The following is a 20292-nucleotide window of genomic DNA, read 5'->3' on the forward strand; positions in this document are numbered from 1 at the left end:
GGAAGGCATAAACAGGGGCTCTCTGGTGGCTTCCTGTGTCCAGCCTGTGGGTCACCCTGGATCTGGGGCAGAGAAGGGGCACAGTGATGACCTTCTGGTGTGAGTGCAGCCAAGGTCTCAACCCCCCAGGGATACGTGGGTCCCCATCCCAACTCTGAAAATCATGGGGAGGGGATCCTTCTCAGCCTTAGAAGGAAATGTGAAATCAGAGATGAGGGGTGGGAGGGTGCGGGCTTCCTGGGGCCTGGGGAGGGAGAGCTTTGCTGAGGTTTGACGGGCGCGGGGAGGGCGGATGGAGGGAGCAGTACAATGGCGGGAAGAGGGAAGGTCTACGCCAGAACGAACGACCGAACAGTAGCTTGGCTTATCTTTAGTCCACTGTCACCCGGAGTCTCGGGATTCGAAAATCCACCCTCCCCTCGCGGAGCGAAAGAGGCTCTTAGTTCATTTTCATCTTCTCACGTGTTACAACTGGCCTTTAGGAGACTTGGGTTCCCCGCCCGTGGGCAGGCGGGCTTCTCCGGCTGGGAGAACCAGGCCGGCCACGAGGGTCGTCTTGTCCCCAGAGGTCGCCGAGCCCGCGCCAGGATAAAGGCAGCAGCGCGGGCGGCCCTGGGCGGTGCTGGGGGGTCTCGGGGGGCGGGACACGTGGCCCCGCCCCCAGCCACGGCCCCGCCCCGCTCGCCCCTCCGCCCCCGAGAGCCCGAGCGGGCGGAGTTGCGGGGGAGGAGGGCGGGATTATTTAGGGGGCGGGGGTCCTGGTGACGGCATCAGGGCGCGCGGGGCCGGGGAGTTGCTGACGCCTTAGCCGGTGAGTGTGGGCCCGGGAAGGGTGGACGGCGAGGACCAGGTGGCGGGGGCGTCGCGGGGGGCCCCCCGCCCTTGCTCACCAGCCTCCGGGAGGCACCTCCCTAAGCCGGCGGGAGCCCCTGTTTCCCAAGTCGGGGGCCTGGGACGGACATCGCGGGCCTGGCCTGGAAGAGGCCGCGCCACCCTGCAAGGGTCGGGTCTGCGTTTTGTGACCCCTTCGAACTTTCCCGAAGCTCCAACCTCCGGCTTCCGACCCCGCTGCCCGCGCCCGACCGCAGGGGCTGAGGTGTCTGGCTGAGCGGGGCTGCCACCGCTGTGTCCCCAGGGCGGGGCACCCAGCAGGGACCAAATGATTCAATTAATGAAAAAACCGTTTTCTCTCTTGAGAGAAGTTGCATACAGTCAAGTCGTTGCTGCGAAATGCCCTAGTGATGGCGTCCTCATTTGGGACCATCGCAGGGCACTTACACTTGGTCGGCACAGCCTGCTGCGCTCCAGGCTCCGTGGCACATCCTGTCGCTGCACGAAATAGATGAAATCAAGCGCAGGAGACGCTCAGACCCATAAACGTGTGAGGCTGCACTGTGTAACAGCGTACCGTTTCTCAAGGAACTTTTTTTTTATAAGTAGAAAGAGCACACTCTAAGGATTACAAGTAAATGCATGGAGCAGTACGTTATCAAGTGCCGTGTGCTGTACGTGGTCGCACGTGCTTGTACTTCATCTGACAGGTAGGGCAGTGGCCTCATTTACACCAGCATCACTAGGAACACCTGCGCAATGCGGTGCTCTAGGCATTTCAGCAATGCCAGTCATAATCCTGCCGGTAGAGGGTCGTGGTGTCAGTTCGCAAAACAAACACCTGTGAAGTGCCATGAAGTGAGGTGCAGTAAATGAGACTTGCCTGTGGAGAAAAATACAGTGCTCAGGGGCCAAGAAAGGGGCAGTGAGGGCTGCCATAAGGGGACGTTCTCTAAATAAAGATTATCTGTCGCCATTGGGCAGCGAGTAAGCGTCAGACCTTGTGCTGGGCACTGGAGACATAGCACAAAGGGGACAGGAGGGTCCCGGCCTCCCAGCTCCCAGTGTGGGAGGTGCAGGGAGATCAGCAGCTGATCTGGCAGTTGCAACAGGCTGGTCGGTGGTTGGTGGCAGCAGCCCACGGGTTGTGTGTGCGTGTGTGTGGAGGGGCTCGGAACAGGGCTACTTTTTTGGCTCCTTCAAGAAAGTGGGGCCAGCCTCAGCCTTGGAATGGGGAGAGTCTTGGGCAACAGTGAGTGTGGCAAACAAAGCTGAGGAAAGGTGGGGTGCATGACAGTAGTCCAGGTACACAGGGCCTGTTAAAGTAGTTTTTCTCCTTTCCTCAAGGACTGTGGGAAGCCTCTTTAAGGGAAGCTTAAGCAGGGAGTGTAAAGTGGCGCTTGCATTTTTTAAAAATGCCCCTGCTTGCAGTGTAGTAGGGCCCTGGGAGACAGACCAGTGAGGGGCTGGTAACAGTCACCCTGTCAGGACGCCAGTGGCCAGGACCGGGGCTTTGGCATAGGATGGGGAGAAGCAGAAGAACTTGAGAAATACAGTACCTCCCCCCCTTAGTTGCAGTTTCAGTCACCCACAGTTAGCCATGGTCTGAAAATATTAAATGCAGAATTCCAGAAAAAGACAATTGATAAGTTTTAATTGTGTGCCATTCTGAGCAGCGCAATGAAATCTTGTGACATCTTGCCCACTCTGGATGTGAATCAATTTGGTTAAAAAAAAAAAAAAAAAAAAACACCTGTGAAGTGTTTTCACCTGTGGTGAAAATAAAGTGCCTTCATGCTGTGGGAGCTCCCTGTGTAGATGGTTGTGGTAGTGCAGTGCTTGTGTTCAGGTGACCCTGATTTTACTTCATCACGACCCCCAAGCACAAGAGTGAGTGATGCTGGCAATTTACATGCTGCCAGGAAGAAGCCCTGAGGTGCTTCCTCTAAGTGGAAAGGTGAAAGTTCTCAACATTATCAGGAAAGAAAAAAATAATAATCATATGCTTAGGTTGGAAGATCTGTAGTAAGAGTGAATCTTCTGTGAAATTATGAGGCGAGAAAAAGAAATCTGGGCTGGTTTTGCTGTCGTCACATCTCAAACAGCGAGAGTTATGGCCACGGTGCATGAGAGCCACTAGTTAAGATGATAAAGGGGTGACGTGTGGAAGGGAGACGTGGACAGAGAGCGTGTTCTGATTGACAGCAGCGTGCTTTGCCGGAAAGCACCGAGCCTGTACGAGGACTTCGGCAAGGGACCTCCCCCCCAAAAAACGAGTGACCACATTCACATAACTCTTATTACTGTATGTTGTTATAATCGTTATATTTTATTGTTAAATGTATGTTATCTCTCACTGTGCCTAATTTGTAACTTAAACTTTATCCTCGGAATGTACGTAGGGGGCAAAACAGCCTGTTACATAATAGGGCTCAGTGCTATCTGTGTTTTCAGTCGCCCACTGGGCGTCTTGGAGCACGTCCTCCGCAGACAGCAGGGGAATGACGGACTGTATCTCAGAGATGGAACTGACTGGATTTGGTGGTGGGACATTTATTGACTTTTGAAAAAGGTTGGGCAGAGGGTATGACGTAACAAAGGCAGAGGCTGTGGAAAACCTAGTGGGTGTTAGGGAAAGAGTTTTTTTGTTTTTGTTGTTTTTGTTTTTTTTTTAAATATAATTCAGCGGGTAATGACATTTTATTAAAATCGGTAAATTAGACAATTCTCCATCCCCACAATAACCACTGTCAACGTGGGGTAGACATTATATGATTGTGTGTGTATCTCTCCACTTCATTGAGATTATATAGTATACTACAGTTTGTATTCTAGTTATTTTTTTTTTATGGCTAACAATCATTTCTAATGTTTCAAAATAATATTTGAAGTAATTGTTTTAATAGTATCATAGTATTTCTTATGCCCTCATTTAAAAAAAAATTGACCAGTATATATAATCGCAGTAATTATTTTGTATGTAAATTTTTAGGTTGATGTCTCATTATTTTCTTTGGGTGTGTGTTTTTATTCACACAGTTTTTTTAAACAGCAAGCCATATATATTTGCATTGTGTGTTCACCGCCCATAGTTACATTTCTTTCTGTCGCCACTTATTTGAACCCCATTACCCCATCTGTCTCCCCCTTCTCCCCCTACTCTTTGGTAACTGCGAGTCCATTGTCCATGTTCACGAGTCTGTGTGTCCTTGGAAAGGGGTTCTGTGTGTATGCATGCATGTATCCTAGATGACAGGGTCACAGGGGAAGGGTGCAGCTGGACCACAAGCCCTTGGGCGTCGAGTGGAGGAGGTAGGGCCTTGTTTTGCCACTGCTGAGGGCCGTGAGATGTTACTGTGTAGGACTGTGACTTGGGCACCGGGCTGTGGCATGGGGGTGCTCTGAACTGTGATCAGCGCCCCACTCCTCCAAAGGCAGGGGCTGCAGGGTGTGGCTCCAGGTCACCTCCAGGGTGAGTTCAGCCCCTGGAGAAGAGGTACCTATGGCAGTTCCTCTTCCTCTCTCCACAGGGCCTGGAGCAGCGCCCCCTCAACATGGTGCTGGAGGCCCAGAGGCCTCCAGGGGCCGAGGAGGCCCCTGTGAGGGTGGCCCTGCGAGTCCGGCCGCTGCTGCCCAAGGAGCTGCTGCACGGGCACCAGAGCTGCCTGAGGGTGGAGCCAGGGCAGGGCCGTGTCACCCTGGGCCGGGACCGCCGCTTCGGCTTCCCCGTGGTGCTGGACGAGGACGCCGGGCAGGAGGCCGTGTACCAGGCCTGCGTGCAGCCCCTCCTGGAGGCTTTCTTCCAGGGCTTCAACGCTACGGTCTTCGCCTATGGCCAGACAGGCTCCGGGAAGACGTATACCATGGGGGAGGCCAGTGTGGGTGAGTGACCCTGCTCGGGCGGGCCCATGTCGAGGGGCCTCAGTGGCTCCCGAATTTCCACCCTGCTCTCTTGCTGCCATTTACTGTTGAAGGTGGGGATGCCAGGGGAGGGACTAGGGGAGACTGCAGTTTCCTGAACAGGTCGTAGCCCAGGGTGGGACCAGCCATGTCAATGGGCCAGGTGGGAAGGAGGGGTCCTTGGAAGTGAATGACCTTCTCGACTCCAGGAAGATGCGGCTACACATGTGGTTCTGGGCACCTCGGGGAGGAAGGGCACAGGAAGTCGCCTTGTCTCTGGAGGTTGTCAGGTTGGCTGCCGAAGGTCAAGAATCCATGTGCTAGAGTGGTCGGGATGGGGACTGTCCTGGGGGAGACGTGCTCTGGCACGTAGTGAGGCTATGGAGCAGGGTAGAGGACAGATGCTTTGGCCAGTGGAGGGAACTGCCCTGTTTTAAGTAGCACAAATGTTTTCTCTTAGGTCATAAAAGTGTACTTGTTTGTCATGGAAAATACAGGAAAACACTCACAAAATAAAATTTATTTGATAATTGCCTTTCAGAAATAACTCACCTTGTTGGCATTCCAGATTTTTGCTTTGAAAATTGTACTCTTTTAAAAATGGGCTTACGCAGTCATCGTTCTTTTGTATTTTTTTTTAACATCATATCGTGACCATTTCTCTATCATTAAACATTCTTCGTCTAATTTTTTAATGGCTGCTTGGCATTCCATTGTGAATATAAGGTAATTTATTTAACCAGATTCCCATATTGGCTATTAGGATGGACACTTGGGATGTTTGCATTTTTTGAAGTTAGGAGAAAGACTGCTGCTCCAAACATCTTCCTTCCTTGGAATAAATTTAGGAGGTCCGTTAGATAACTGAGCATAGACCATGGCAGTGAGCTCCCTATCACGGGGAGTAGTCAAGCCAGGGGTATCCGATCACCTGGCAGGGATGTAGCGGAGGGGATGCTCACATCATGAAAGGGGTTGGCTGACCCAGGGGAGGTTGCTTCCAACTCTGAAATCCTGTGGTTCTGCCTGGCCGCCCTGGGGCATGCCCCTCCGGCCTTCCGCCGCCGCCTGCCCCACCCTCCAGCTGAAGGCACGGTGGCAGGGGCCCCTGCGGTGTCTCCCCAGCCTCCCTCCGCGAGGATGAGCAGGGCATCATCCCGCGGGCCATGGCCGAGGCCTTCAAGCTGATCGATGAGAACGACCTGCTCGACTGCCTGGTGCACGTGTCCTACCTGGAGGTGTATAAGGAGGACTTCCGAGACCTGCTCGAGGCGGGCACCGCCGGCCGAGACATCCAGCTTCGGGAAGACGAGCACGGGAATGTTGGTGAGGAAACCCTGAGTCCTCTGCTGGCTGGGAGTGGGGCTCTTACCTTGAAGCTTCACCTGCTGCAGGGTGGCTCACCTGTCTGGGAGGGACACCTCCCAACTGGGAAACCCAAGCTCTGGAAGGTTTTGGTTTCACCATCTCTGCTGTCTTTGGTGTATCCTGCACCCCCAGCGAGAGGCATTGAGGCGGGCATGGGGCAAGCTGGAGCTCCTCCAGCTCACGCCAGAGGGGCAGGACCCCCTGGACAGGGGGAAAGGCCACCCGAGTGGGGAAGAGCTGCCGAGGGTCGGTCGCCTCAGGCTGCCCCAGCCCAGGGCTCACTGCCCCCTGTGTCCGCAGTGCTGTGTGGGGCGAAGGAGGTGGACGTGGAGGGCCTGGACGAGGTGCTGAGCGTCCTGGAGATGGGCAACGCGGCGCGGCACACGGGAGCCACGCACCTCAACCGCCTGTCCAGCCGCTCGCACACGGTTTTCACCGTGACCCTGGAGCAGCGGGGGCGCACCCCCAGCCGCCCTCCGCGCCAGGCCCCGGGCCAGCTGCTCGTGTCCAAGTTCCACTTCGTGGACCTGGCCGGCTCTGAGCGTGTGCTCAAGACGGGCAGCACCGGCGAGCGCCTCAGGGAGAGCATCCAGATCAACAGCAGCCTCCTGGCTCTGGGCAACGTCATCAGTGCCCTGGGCGACCCCCAGCGCCGCGGCAGCCACATCCCCTACCGAGACTCCAAGATCACCCGGTGAGCCCCGGGGGAAGGGGCCCCCGAGGGCCAGTCTGTCTGCTATGGCTGCTGGGCGGCCCCCGGCGACGGGCCGGGAGGCCAGTGGCGGGGAGAGGGCGGGTCCTCCAGCTTCTGGGCACTAAGTCGACTTGGTGGGAGGATCAGGCCCTGTGTGGGGTGGGGACCTCGGCTCTGGCTCAGTGATGTCCCTGACGCATCTGCCCGGTGTCCTCAGCATCCTAAAAGACTCGCTGGGCGGGAATGCCAAGACGGTGATGATCGCCTGCGTCAGCCCGTCCTCTTCGGACTTCGACGAGACCCTCAACACCCTCAACTACGCCAGCCGCGCCCAGAACATCCGCAACCGCGCCACCGTCAACTGGCGGCCAGAGGCCGAGCGGGCGCCGGAGGAGGCGGCGGGCGCGCGGGGTCCCCCGCGGCACCGCTCGGAGACGCGCATCATCCACCGCGGCCGGCGCGGCCCGGGTCCAGCCGCCGCCGCCGCCCCCGCCGCGGCCGCCGCCCGCCTGGGCGCCGAGTGCGCGCGCTACCGGGCGCGCACCGACGCCGCCTACAGCCTGCTGCGCGAGCTGCAGGCCCAGCCCGGCCTGCCCGGGGCCGCCGCCCGCAAGGTGCGCGACTGGCTGTGCGCCGTGGAGGGCGAGCGCAGCGCCCTGAGCTCCGCCTCCGGGCCCGACAGCGGCATCGACAGCGCCTCCGCCGCCGAGGAGCAGGCCGCGCAGGCGCCCGGCGGCAGAAAGGTGACCGAGCGCAGGGTGCGGTCTGGGGACGGGCGGGAAGGGGAAGGGAGAGGGTCCGCAGACAGCCAGCAGCGCCCCTGCCCCCTGTCCGTTAGCAGAGAACTTTGGGCATCTAGAGGCACTGCTCTTGGTGAACATGGTCCATTTCCATAAAGTCACCCTCAAGGTCTCTGTCTGTGAAACAGGGATGACATTGGTGTCCGTCTCTTGGGGGTGGCCTTAGAGCTGAAGGTGTGATGTGCGTAGCATGCTGGTGAAGGCTCAGTAAGTTGTTCACTATAATAGTGGTGATGTTAATAAAAAGGGTTAATAATTATATTTTTATTAACAATAAAAATGGTCTACGGCCATGCCACCCTGAGCGTGACCAATCTCGTCTGATCTTGGAAGCTAAGCAGGGTCGGACCTGGTTAATACTTGGATGAGAGACCACCAGGAAGACCAGGTGCTGTAGGTGTTTAAAACAAAACAAAACAATACAAATGTTAACAATAAAAATGGCCCAAATGGCTTTCAGAAGGCTCCACAGGCCAGGTGCGGTCTGAGACTCCCATTGCAGGCAGGGCTTGGAGCAGAGCAGCAGATAGGGCTCAGGAGACCCTGGCAGGGCAGAGAGAACCCAGTGTCCCAGGGACAGGCAGGACTGTCCATCAGGGCTGTCCCTGAAGCCTCTCTCCCTGCCCCGTAGGAAGATGAGGGGGCACTGCTGGCCCTGCAGAGCCAGGTGGCCCGCCTGGAGGAAGAGAACCGAGACTTTCTGGCCGCACTGGAGGACGCCATGGAGCAGTACAAGCTGCAGGTGCGGCCGGCCAGCCACGGTGGGGGGAGGCTTCCTGGAGGAGGTGAAAGTGAGCCGTTTCCTAGAATGAGAGATTGGTCAAGGTGGATTCTGGCAGGGTGGATAGGGCTGAGGGGACGCACCAACGAGCAGAATAGTGCAGGGGGAATGGATGTGAGGTGGGACGCGAGGGGCAGTCCCGGTGGCATGCTGGAGTCGGTCACTCTTACCCCAAGGTAACTGGGTCAGCATTGCTCTTGGCGCCCTCTGGCGGCAGTGATTGGAATGGACGTGGAAGACCTGCGTGGAGGGAGTGATAGGCGGCAGGGTGGGGTGAGAGCCTGAGCCCGAGCTAGTGCGGTTTGTGTGGTGGGGGGGAGGGATCCAAGAGGCGGTCAGAGGTCTTTGGCCCTCAGTTTTAGCCCAGGCGGAGCAAGTGGCCTCAGACCTGTTCTTCAGTCTCCTGTCCTCCTGCCTGTCAGATCCCTGCAGCAGCACCCTCACCCCCATCCGTGTCCCCCATCAGCACCTGGACCGTGTCTTGCAGAGCGACCGTCTGCGTGAGCAGCAGGAGGAGATGGCGGAGCTACGGCTGCGGCTAGAGCTGGTGCGGCCTGGCTGGGGGGCCCCAGGGCTCCTGCAGGGCCTGCCTCCTGGGTCCTTTGTGCCCCGGCCTCACACAGCCCCCCTGGGGGGCGTCCACAGCCATGTGCTAGGCATGGTGCCCCCTACCTGCCTTCCTGGAGATGAAGTTGGCCCCAAGAACGGGGTAGAGGTGAGGAAGTGGCGAGGCTGGGCGTGTGCTGGGCCTGCTGGACCGGACAGGCTCGGGCAGGGGAAGGGCAACACTGGAGAACGTCCTTGGCCCCGTGCTTTCATGGGGCCAGCTGTGAAATGCCTCCTCTTGAATCTTTAGAGAAAAGGGGACTCTGTAGGGCCTCAGGAGGGAGGTGCCACTGACAATCCCTGGGATAGCTGGAGATTGCCTGGGGGTTACTGAGGGCTTCTGGCTTCCAGCACTGGATGGGAAACCTGCATACCTCCAGAGATGAGGAACTTATTACCTCCATGTTTCTTTGCAAATTTACTTTTCCATGAGCCCTAGTCTCCCCGAGCCTGGTCTCCTTTTCCTAGTTCTGTCACAAGGGGCTTTGGGACAAAGGCTGCTCCCACATCTGCCTGAAAGCTCTGGGTCCTCTCAGTTCTCACTTCACAGAATCTGTTATGAAGCCACCACTCTGGCCAGGTGTTATTAGTAAGATAAGACTTGGGTGCAGATGACCTGTATACGAGAAACGCAGATGGTACCAGGGCTCTGGGGGCTGGGGAGGGGGCGATGGGCAGGGAGGAAGCTCCTGCTCAGACTTGAGTTTGGAAAGGCCTCTGCGAGGTCTCACCGAGGTAGAGATGTGAGGGGCAGGCAGGGTGTAGATGGGAGCGAAGACTTAGGGATGGGAGTGGCCAGTGGAGGAAGCCCTTGCAGGCTTCGTGTCCCGAAACCCTGACACTCCTCCAGCAGGTGACGAATGGCAGGGAGGCAGGAGTCAAGTTGCTGGAGGAGACAGACAGACTGGATGGGGGCTCTTCAGCTGCATCGGAGGATGAGGAAGAAGACGGGGAGCAACCACCACCCCAGCGGACCCTGCACCTGCGCAGGTGAGTTGGACCCACTGCCAACCTGACAATGACTGGCTCAGGGCCCAGGCTGAGAAGACCTGTGGTCTCGAGGTGCCCTCACCTACATTGCCTAGCTGGCCCTTGAGGGTTAGCGGACAGGAGCGGTGGGCTCTGAACCGAGTCCTTGTGCGGGTGGGTGTGCTGCGGAGTGGGCCGGGCCTCCTGGTTCTCGGCCTCCATGGCAGTCCTCGGGGTCCCCAGCTGCCCTGCACCCGCTAAGCGTGGCCCCTGGCCTCGGGGTTCTGCCAAACCACCCACTGACCCTGGGGAGATGGAAAGCCGGTGGCTAGTCTTCCTCTCTCCAGCCCGAGAAGTAGCTGGGGATGGGAACAGACTCCTGCTTCTGCCTTCTAGAAACGGGATCAGCAAGGGGAGCCGGAGGCCGGAGGCCGGCCCAGGGAGTCCCCGCAGCAGGAAGGATTCGGAGCTCCGCCTTGAGGAGCTGGCTGCAGCTATCCTGGAGCCCAGAGGTGAGCTTCGTGGGATGCAGAGGCCTCCGACCCCTTCTCCCCTCCATGGTCCTGGGTTGGCTGCCCTGGACAGTCCACGCATCACCCCCTGCCCAGGGCATGCCTCCTGCTTCATTGGTTGTGGCAGCTGCCTTGACTGTGGCCTTTCACAGCGGTGCATGGGAGCAAGGCCCAGGCTCGGCCCCACCAGGCCCCCGCTGCCTCCGAGTGGCGGCTGGCCCAGGCCCAGCAGAAGATCCGGGAGCTGGCCATCAATATCCGCATGAAGGAGGAACTCATTGGCGAGCTAGTCCGCACAGGTGAGGAGGTGGGCGCTGGGGTGGCCCCCACGTGAGGGCCAGATGGCTTAGGTTTGATACCCAGCACTGCATATTTCAGCCGTGTGATCGTGAGCAGGTAGGATAGCCTCCCGTGCCTTTTTTCTCATCCCTAAAACGGGTACTGCGGTGCCTGCTCCACCAGGTGGTTGTGAGGATGAAATGAGTTAATTTAGGCGAAGGGCTTGGAATAGCTCTTGGGAGGCATCATTATTATTTATGAAGTACCTGCTCTGTATCAGACACTGTGCTGGGCACAGAATCTCTCGGTCTTGGGGAACACACAGTGTCCCCAAATCATGCTCCATTTACTACTGGTGATACATGTGATGAAGTAGGGGGCGATTTTAAATGGTGATCAGCTGAACCTTTTTATTTTTAATAATTATGAGTTTATTACAAAGTGCATCATGAAAAATTTCAGACAAATGCAAAAGAGAGAGAGACTAATACAGTGGGTCCCGACATGCGTGTGACCGAGATTAGCAGTTATCAAGACTTCCTCATATTTGTTTCATCTTTTTTCGTTGCTGATAAAGTTACTGGAATCGAGTTGGTTAATAACATCATATGAGTCTCGGGTGTATGTTTCTGTGACACGTCATTCGTGTGTAGCATTGCGTGCTCACTGCCCTATCTCGTTTCCTTCTGTCACCATGTATTTGACCCCGTGTTCCCTCTTCACCCTCCCCCAGCCCCTCGGTCATCTCCGTACAGTTGTCTGTGTCTGAGTGTATTCGTTTGTCGCTTTCTGTTTTATATCCTGCATTTGAGTGATATCCTGTGGTTCTTGCCCTTTTCCGTCTGCCTTATTTCACTCAGCGAGATACTTTCAAGATCAATCCCTGTTGTGGCAAATGCCAATATTTCATCCTTTTTTATGGCTGAGTAGTATTCCATCGTGTATATGTTTCACATCGTCTTTATCCAATCATTCATCGAAGGACACTTAGGTCGTTTCTGTACATTGGCCACTGTGAATAATGCTGCAGTGAACATTGGGGTCCATGTGTCTTTATGAATGTTTCCCAATTTTGGGGGGTGGGTACCCAGAAGAGGGATTGCTGGGTCACATGGTGGCTCTATTCTTAATTTTTTGAGGAAACCTCATACAGTTTTCCACCGTGGCTGCACCAGCTTGCATTCCCACCAGCAGTGCACGGGGTCCCACGGGGTCCCTTCTCCCCGCAGCCTCGCCAGTACTTGCTGCTGCTTGTCTCATCGATGGTACCATGCTGACTGACAGGTGTCAGGGGCTGTCTCCGAGTGCTGCCGATTTGCATTTCCTTTATAGCTGGTGAGGTTGAGCGTCTTTTCATGTCTGTTGGCCACCTGTGTGTCTTCTTGGGAACAGTATCTTCAGGCACTCTTCCATTTTTTAATTCGATTTTTTGTTGTTGAGGTATACGAGTTCTTTACGTATTTTGGATATTGATATCTTGTTGGAGGTATGGTTTGCAAATATCTTCTCCCATTTAGTTGGTCGCCTTTTTTGTTGAGCGTTTCTTTTGCTGTGCAGAAGCTTTTGAGTTTCATGTAGTCTCATTCATTTTTGTTTTTACTTCCCTTGCCTTTGGGGTCAGGTTCACAAAAACCTCTCTGTTTAGTACCTGTCTTTACTTCTAAGTATTTCATTGTTCTATGTCTTACATTTAAGTGCCTAATCCGTTTTGGGTTAATTTTTGTGCACAGTATCAGATGGCAGTCTAGTTTCACGTTTTTGGCATGTGACTTTCCAATTTCTCCACCATTTATTGAAGAGCCCTTTCCTTTTCCCCATTGTATGTTTTTGGCTCCTTCGTCAAAAATTGCCCACATATACTACTGTGGGTTTATTTCTGAGCTCTGAATTCTGACCCATTGTTCTGGTTTTCTGCCGGTACTATACGGTTTTGATGGCTGTAGCTTAGCATAGTTTGAAGTCAGAGAGCGCGATAGCTTCAGCTTTGTTCCTTTTTCTTAGGATGGCTTCGGCTTTTCTGGGTCTTTTGTGGTTCCCTACAAACTGGAGGATTTTTTGTTGTATTTCTGTGAAAAAACGCCATCGGTATTTTGATAGGGATCACGTGGCATCTGTTGGTTGCTGTGGGAAGCGTGGATGTTCTTTTGCTTCAGCACGTGGACGTTTCAGGCACGTTCACGTGTGGAGCAGAGGGTCCTTCGTTGAGTTATAATTGTAGCACTTGTTAGCATGTACCGGGCAAAAAAAAATCTAGTTCATCTGCAATTCCCTTGGGTCACTGCTGTGGATGAAGCTGATCTCAAAAGTGAGTCGATTTAAAGAAGAAACATGGAGTAAATGATGGTGCTGGTGGTGCAAAGGCTTGGCGATACCCCCAGAGTGGAGGACCCCCCCCAGAGGGTCGGGCAGACGGTCCTTGTGGGGAGAGGGGCTGCCTGTGCTGATGCCGCACCCCCCCTTTCCCCCCAGGGAAGGCGGCCCAGGCCCTGAACCGCCAGCACAGCCAGCGCATCCGGGAGCTGGAGCAGGAGGCCGAGCGCGTGCGGGCCGAGCTGAGTGAGGGCCAGCGGCAGCTGCGCGAGCTGGAGCGCAGGGAGCCCCAGGATGCTGGTGAGCGGTCCCGGCTCCAGGAGTTCCGCAAGAGGGTCGCCGCGGCCCAGAGCCAGGTGCAGGTCAGCGTCGGACCCTGGGGGTGGCAGCTTCGGCCACCCAGGTGGGGGCGTGCGGGCGGGGGTCCTGGGATTCAGACGCATGCGCTCTGGAGCCCAAGCTCAGTGTGGAAGCTGTGGGTGCCGGCACCCTCCTGGCCTCCCAGGCCGAGGCCAGTATTATGTCCAAGCCGGTGGTACTGAGGCTCAGCTCAGCTGTAAGCACAGCCGAGGTGGGGAGGCGGGTCCTGCCTGACAACCGACCCTCTGGGAGACTAAGGACGGGGTGAGGGGTGGGCGTCGCAGAAAGTCAGCCCTTCCTCTTGCAGCCCTCCCCACCCTCTGGCCACCTGTCTGCCCTTCCAGCCACCCCATCACTTACCTCCCCCTCCCCTCTTCCATCTGTCTCCCCATCAGCCCATGTGTCCCTCTAATCTACCCGTTTATCCCTTTATCAGTTAATGTGACCCACTGCCCGTTTGTCCATCTACCCTTTCATCTCTCTATTCCCTTTTATCAGTCTGGGCATCATCTGTCCATCTGTTTTTGACCTTTATGCGAGCTCATCCGTCTTTCAGTCCTTGTCCTCTCAGCTCACGTGTCCAGGGGATAGTACAGTGGAGTGTTCAAGAGCGTGGGCTCGAATCCTAGCTCTGCCATGTGTTAGCTGTGTGTCCTCAGCTGACCTTCCTAACCTCTCTGTGCCTCAGTTTCCTAATCTATTAAGTGGGGGTAACAACAATCATACTTTGTGATAGGCTCGTTAGGATCATTTAGTATACACAGAGCACTTGGTGCGTGCCTGGTACATAGTAATGGTGAGCATACTTCCCATAGTGGTCTTTTCATATTTTTATTAGTCCGTTGTCCATCCGCCCTTCTTCCTGTACCTCTATCATTGTCCTTCGGTCCTGCCCTTCCCCGCTAAGTGCCAGGCACCGTGCCAGGCTTGCGACGGCCCAGCGGAGGCTGTGTTGCTTGGTCCCAGGTGCTGAAGGAGAAGAAGCAGGCGACGGAACGGCTGGTGTCGCTGTCGGCCCAGAGCGAGAAGCGGCTGCAGGAGCTGGAGAGGAACGTGCAGCTCATGCGCCAGCAGCAGGGGCAGCTGCAGCGGCGGCTCCGGGAGGAGACGGAGCAGAAGCGGCGCCTGGAGGCGGAGATGAGCAAGCGGCAGCACCGCGTCAAGGTGGGGCTCTCGGGCTCTCTGCTGGGGGGCGGTGCCCTGCGTCCCCGCCAGGCTCCGTCTAGGTCCCACCTCTCACGGCCACGTGACCTCCTCCAGCGGGTCGCTCGGCCTCCCTGGGTTGGTTGTTCCACCCACCAGCGAGGAGAGTTATAAGAAGCTCGGGGCCAGAGTGAGGGTTTAGTGGGACGAACCACAGAGGGCGACAGGCACGTCCCCCTGTAGGAGCCGGATCGTGCCGGCTCCCGTCCGCGGGGCCCCAGGGAGGCGCCGGGGCGTGGGGCCGGGCACAGGGGCGCACACGGCCCTGCCCCGAGCGTGTCCCCGCGCACCCCTAGGAGCTGGAGCTGAAGCACGAGCAGCAGCAGAAGGTCCTGCGGATCAAGACGGAGGAGATCGCGGCCTTCCAGAGGAAGCGGCGCAGCGGCAGCAGCGGCTCGGTGCTCAGCCTGGAGCAGCAGCAGGTGCGCCGGGGCGGGGCCTGCACCCCGGTGGGGGCGGGGACGGGGGCGGCGGCCGGGCACGCCTTGCTCCCCCGACAGCCAGCGGGGTGGGGGGGGGGCGAGGGCTGAGGTGCCTCCTGCCTCCCCTCAGAAGATCGAGGAGCAGAAGAAGTGGCTGGACCAGGAGATGGAGAAGGCCCTGCAGCAGCGGCGGGCACTGGAGGAGCTGGGCGCAGAGCTGCGCAAGCGGGAGGCCATCCTGGCCAAGAAGGAGGCCCTGGTGCAGGAGAGGACGGGGCTGGAGAGCAAGCGCCTGCGGTCCAGCCAGGTGAGGGTCCCGCAGGCGCCAGCCCCCTCGGGGAAGCTCTGTCTGTCTGACCTCCAGGGCTCTGGGATGTTCATGGCCTAGGTTTTGATGTGGGGGCGGAACCCCTCAGGGCGTCCATCCCCCACCCAGTCAGTTCTGCCCCGTTAGCCCTGCCCTGAGACCGCGCAGGCGGGAAGGGGGTACAGAAAGGTCGTCCCTGGCACTGGTCTGCTGGGCTCCATGGTCCCCTCGTGAGTAGGACGCTTCTGAGCCCAGCTTCCTGCTGTCAGAAATCCTAACGATGCTGATGCTGATGCTGATGCCATGAGGGTTTGAGGGGGCTGCCAAACACGAAACCAAGAGGCTGTCCTCGGAGTGGGCTGTCCCCTGTGAGGGTGGGGCCTGCTCCGCCCCTGATCCCGAGTGCCGCCCCCAGGCTCTCACTGAGGACATTGTGCGGGTGTCCAGCCGGCTGGAGCACCTGGAGAAGGAGCTCTCGGAGAAGAGCGGGCAGCTGCGGCAGGGCAGCGCCCAGAGCCAGCAGCAGATCCGCGGGGAGATCGACGCCCTGCGCCAGGAGAAGGACTTGCTGCTGAAGCAGCGCCTGGAGATCGACGGCAAGCTGCGGCAGGGCAGCCTGCTGTCACCCGAGGTACGCCCGGCCCTGGGCTGTCTGCTGTCCTCTCCCCGCCTGGCCTGGGCACTGTGGAACGCGCGTCCCTCCCGTGTGACAGCCCCCCGAGGTTAGCTCGCTGCACTGGCTGCTGCTCCAGTCCCTTGTCTGTCTGGGACATGCAGAGGCTGGGCCCGGCTGCCTCCTCTGTTCCTTGCAGCTGGAATCGGGGCTCGCTCTGCGTCCTGGCTGCACTGACCGCCTGCCCGTGGGGGAGTGCGGTTGGGACCACACCATGTGCCTCCCCCGAGCAGCAGAGGAAGCCCGTGTGCGGGTCACTCGCCAGCACAGCCTGGCTGTGCCGTCCCTTCAGTGCAGGGCATTCTGAGCTTCCAGAATGCAGGTCACTCAGCCGCGGCCACAGCCTCCCTGCCAGGGTCCCTGTTCCTGCCCTGGTGGCAGGTGCACCTCTCAACATGCTGCTGCGTGCTCAGGGCCAGGGGTCCCCCAGGACTCAGTCCATGATTGGGGAGCAGGTGTCATGTGGCTCAGGAAGCCAGTCTCCCTACCCCCATGTCCCCATGTTGGCACAGGAGGAACGGACCCTGTTCCAGCTGGACGAGGCCATCGAGGCCCTGGACGCTGCCATTGAGTACAAGAATGAGGCCATCACATGCCGCCAGCGGGTGCTGCGGGCCTCGGCCTCCTTGCTGTCCCAGTGCGAGATGAACCTCATGGCCAAGCTCAGCTACCTCTCGTCCTCAGAGACCAGAGCCCTCCTCTGCAAGTACTTCGACAAGGTAGGTCCCCGGCCCAAGACCTCAGCCTAGTCCTTCTGGAACTCACAAGGCAGGTTTCTGAGGGCAGCTCCAGACAAGGTTGCAGTTCCTACCAGGTGGGGGAGGGGACCAGGGCCAGCTTGTCTGCAGGGCTCTTCTCTGCAGCCCCTGGTACTTAGTGCAGCCCCTCCCCCACCCACACTGCCCCTTCTGTTCTCATCACAGCTTCAGGGTGACCCTGGACCACATCAGTGGTTCTCAACAGGGGATGATTTTGCTAGCCCACGGGCCTTGGGGGCCATGTCTGGAGATACTTTGGTTGTCACGACAGTCGGGGTAGAGGCCAAGGACGCTGCTGAACACCCTGCAACGCACAGGCCAGGCCCCCGCAACCAAAACTCATCTGACCCGAAGTGTCTGTAGTGCCGCGGTTGAGAAATTTCAGCCCCCACAGCGTGAGGGACCTGCCTCAATGTGTCCCCGAGTGTGACTGGGAGAGAGTTTGAGGTAGAGACGGGAAGTAAGACTCAGCCTGAGTCAGAGCGAGCTCTCCTCACTCTTAAGTGGCCGCCCAGGTGCTGTGGGGCCCGTGATTTCTCAGCGAGCTGTGCTGTGGCGGCAGGTCTGCCTGCTGCCCCCAGCTGAGGATCGCCTGGCTCTCGGGACAGGTGGTGACGCTGCGGGAGGAGCAGCACCAGCAGCAGATCGCCTTCTCGGAGTTGGAGATGCAGCTGGAGGAGCAGCAGCGGCTGGTGTACTGGCTGGAGGTGGCTCTGGAGCGGCAGCGCCTGGAGATGGACCGGCAGCTGACCATGCAGCAGAAGGAGCACGAGCAGAACATGCAGCTCCTCCTGCAGCAGAATCGGGGTGAGGCGCCGGCCGCCCGCACTCCCAGGCCCCGCCCTGCCTGCCTGCGGCGCCTCCTCACCCTGTCCTGTCCCCTCCAGACCACCTTGGCGAAGGGTTAGCGGACAGCAAGAGGCAGTATGAGACCAGGATTCAAGCTCTGGAGAAGGAGCTGGGCCGCCACGTGTGTCTGAACCAGGAACTGAAGCAGAAGCTCAGTGGGGTGGACGCCGCAGGCCAGAGCCGGGGTCAGTGTCACCGCCCCCGCCCGGACCACTCACGCCAGGTTTCCTCCTCTGTTCAGGGCAAGTTCAGAAACCATGACAGCTTCCGCTGTTACTGGATCACTGCATACGACGTAGCTTACCGTGCTGGGGTGTTGGGGAGGTGCTGATGCCTCCACACCTTACAATGTCATTTTCACTCTCAGTGACAGGTGGGGAGAAGAGGACCCTGTGCCTGGAGAACAGGCCACCCCCTGGAAATGAAGGTGAGCCCCACCCAGCATCTGAGGGTCTCTGGCAGCCCCCCGTAGCTGAGAGTGCCCTCCGTGCCCGGGAGGACGTTCGGGACCTGGTCCGGGCCCCACTCCCACTGACGTGGAAACGCTCCAGCCTGTGCGGTGAGGAGCAGGGCTCCCCGGAGGAACGGCGGCCATGGGAGGCAGCAGAGCCTCTCTTGGGGCGAGCGCTTCCTGTGGGGGAGGGGACCCTGCCCTGGAACCTGGGGCCCCTGGTCAGGCCCCGGAGGGAGCTGCGCAGGGCCAGCCCAGGGATGATCGACGTCAGGAGGAACCCCTTGTAGGCTCCCAGGCGGAGCCTGCTGACAGGTACAACGGCCTCTTTTTGCGTCTGTGGACAGTCCTCACCTCACTCTAAGTCAGGTCCTGATCTTCACACAGCCAGAGCCAGCAAATTTGCGACACAACCCAAATGAACTGGACTCTCATTGTTTGAAAAAGACATTTGTACTCCTACCAGTCACCTCCTTTAAGCTGTGGTACCCGATTGCCACCCTGGAGGGCTTGCTTGTTTCAGAAGGATAGTTCTGGCCACGGGTCTGCACATGTGCGCCCTTAGTTCTGGGATTCGGCCAGGGTGAGTCTCAGAATGCCCAGCTGCGGCAACAGGTCGTGGTCTAAATGGTCTTATGTATGTGGGGGGAATTGGGAAACCTAGCACATTTTTAGGATTTTGTAAAACCATTTTATAATAAATGACAATCTATCTTTGGAGAAATGGGATTTTTTACTTAGAGTGTGATTTGCGGTAGTAGGGATCAGACCTGGGGACACAACAGGCTGAAGTTTTCCAGAGGCCGTGGGACAGCTGCGTCCGCCGTCGGGCCCATGGGCACTCCTGCAGGCAGACCCGCAGCCAGGCGTGCCTCCCCGGGGACAGCAGGGACTGTGCCGTGGGCGGCTCTCAGGGCAAACCTCGCGGGGTGGCTGTTCCATGCTTGTGGCCAACCCCATACTGGAACGTGAAGCGGACATGCCCGGATGCTGAGTGGCCAGACGTGACTTCCTTGCAGGGAGCGTGGCATGTGGCTTCTGCCACCCCCAGAGCCCTCGTTCTGTGTTGGTGCTTTAGCTGACAAGCACCGCCTGTCTCGGCGCCCCAGCCTTACAGCAGCTTCACCAAGGACCCAGGCGTGGGGTCCCTTCTCCCATGTCACGAGTCACAGTGGTGCTGGAATGGGATCTCGGTGCGCCAGCTCCTTGCCTGGTTCCTGACTCCCAGGCTGCCTGAGCGACAGGTATGGGGCCTCTCTAACAAGCGGCAGTGGTGGCAAGGGCAGGACCTGGGGTGGACGGAGGCTTGGGACTAGGACCCTATTTTCTTTATGCCCATGGGGCGACCTTACTTTCATCTTTCGAACTTGCCCAGTTCCATTCTACCCTGGTCATTCCCGTCCCTGTGTATCAAGCCCAGGCTCACACATGGGGCAGGTCAGCAGCGCCCCAGCTCAGATGAGCTGAGTTTCCGGGTTCACTGCTGAGACTTACTCCACGGTTTGTGTGCATCTGGAGTCCCCAAGAGTCCCAGAGGAAGCCGCTCCGGGCACCTCAGCCCAGGGCGTGCAGTGACCTGGAGGAGCTCAGCAATGTTCGTCGTTGAGCTGGTTCCACACTCACGAGCTGATCAGCTTCTTCCGCGTGTAAGTTCTACTGATGGGGCGTCTCCTGGAGAACGAATGGCTGAAAGGAGAGTCGTCTGCCATGGGGGGGGACACGTCCACATCCTCATCTAGAAAAGGCGGAGAGAGTTAGCACGCAGGAGGTAACAGAACAGAATAAAGAAAACGGCTCGAACCACAGAGGGCCGCACGGAAGTTCCCTCCTGCCCAGATGCTGTGCCCTTTCCAGCCCTCCTGCCCCCGACCATCAACAGCAGTGACTGAAAAGTAGAGCGCGTCTCGTTCTTTCGTGTGATCATCTGCACAGTCTTGTCTCAGAGCTGTGGGCTTTATGCTATTTTGCTCGATTTATATCACGGTCTTGAAGGGCGAGGATCACCTGAGGCCCCCATCTCCTACACTGCACCCTCAAGCTCTAGAAGGGAACCTACGAGGTTTGAGCGATCCTCGGGCTCCACCCAGTTCTCCAGGCGGGATCCTGGAGTCGGGAGGCTGCCGGCAAAGCCAGTCCCGTCACGTGCGGGGGAAACGGCTGTTTCTAATGCTCCTTCCTCTTCAGGTCACAATGATCGCGGCTAAGCAGGGCACGGTGTG

The 20292-nt window shown here is 57.9% G+C and overlaps 2 protein-coding genes and 1 pseudogene across 8 annotated transcripts in view; 2 read left to right on the forward strand and 1 right to left on the reverse strand.

The window, feature by feature from the left end:
- The first annotated feature begins 750 nt into the window (after positions 1–750).
- On the forward strand, positions 751–18797 carry KIF7 (kinesin family member 7). Of its 6 annotated transcripts, none has more exons than XM_036231954.1 (19): positions 751–811; positions 4362–4713; positions 5857–6057; positions 6400–6793; positions 7011–7536; positions 8225–8335; positions 8862–9089; positions 9831–9970; positions 10346–10461; positions 10614–10760; positions 13210–13412; positions 14377–14574; positions 14910–15035; positions 15166–15342; positions 15758–15973; positions 16528–16734; positions 17382–17580; positions 17661–17864; positions 17990–18797. In XM_036231954.1, the coding sequence occupies exons 2-19, from the start codon at positions 4386–4388 to the stop codon at positions 18361–18363; spliced, it is 4095 nt and encodes a 1364-aa protein (XP_036087847.1). In that variant the 5' UTR covers positions 751–811; positions 4362–4385; the 3' UTR covers positions 18364–18797. The 6 variants fall into 6 exon arrangements, with proteins under 6 accessions (XP_036087847.1, XP_036087853.1, XP_036087851.1 ...); XM_036231960.1 differs by having other exon boundaries at positions 17661–17807; XM_036231958.1 differs by having other exon boundaries at positions 15169–15342.
- Positions 7876–7993, forward strand: LOC118611796 (annotated as a pseudogene).
- TICRR (TOPBP1 interacting checkpoint and replication regulator) overlaps positions 18788–20292 on the reverse strand; it is a 51817-nt gene continuing 50312 nt past the window's right edge. For both annotated transcript variants that reach the window (XM_036231952.1, XM_036231953.1), the window contains one exon: positions 18788–19808. In XM_036231952.1, coding sequence (XP_036087845.1) covers positions 19693–19808 — 116 coding nt within the window. In that variant the 3' untranslated portion in view covers positions 18788–19692. The remainder of the gene's footprint in view (positions 19809–20292) is intronic.

This window comes from Rousettus aegyptiacus, unplaced genomic scaffold (genome assembly GCF_014176215.1).
Source record: "Rousettus aegyptiacus isolate mRouAeg1 unplaced genomic scaffold, mRouAeg1.p scaffold_m13_p_14, whole genome shotgun sequence".
NCBI classification, from domain to species: Eukaryota; Metazoa; Chordata; class Mammalia; order Chiroptera; family Pteropodidae; genus Rousettus; species Rousettus aegyptiacus.

Coding starts and splice junctions, on each gene's coding strand:
- KIF7 (XM_036231954.1), top strand. CDS start 4,386: ATGGTGCTGGAGGCCCAGAGGCCTCCAGGGGCCGAGGAGGCCCCTGTG. Junction 9,971..10,345: donor CGGACCCTGCACCTGCGCAG/GTGAGTTGGACC, acceptor TCTGCCTTCTAG/AAACGGGATCAGCAAGGGGA. Junction 17,865..17,989: donor GGTTTCCTCCTCTGTTCAGG/GCAAGTTCAGAA, acceptor TTTCACTCTCAG/TGACAGGTGGGGAGAAGAGG.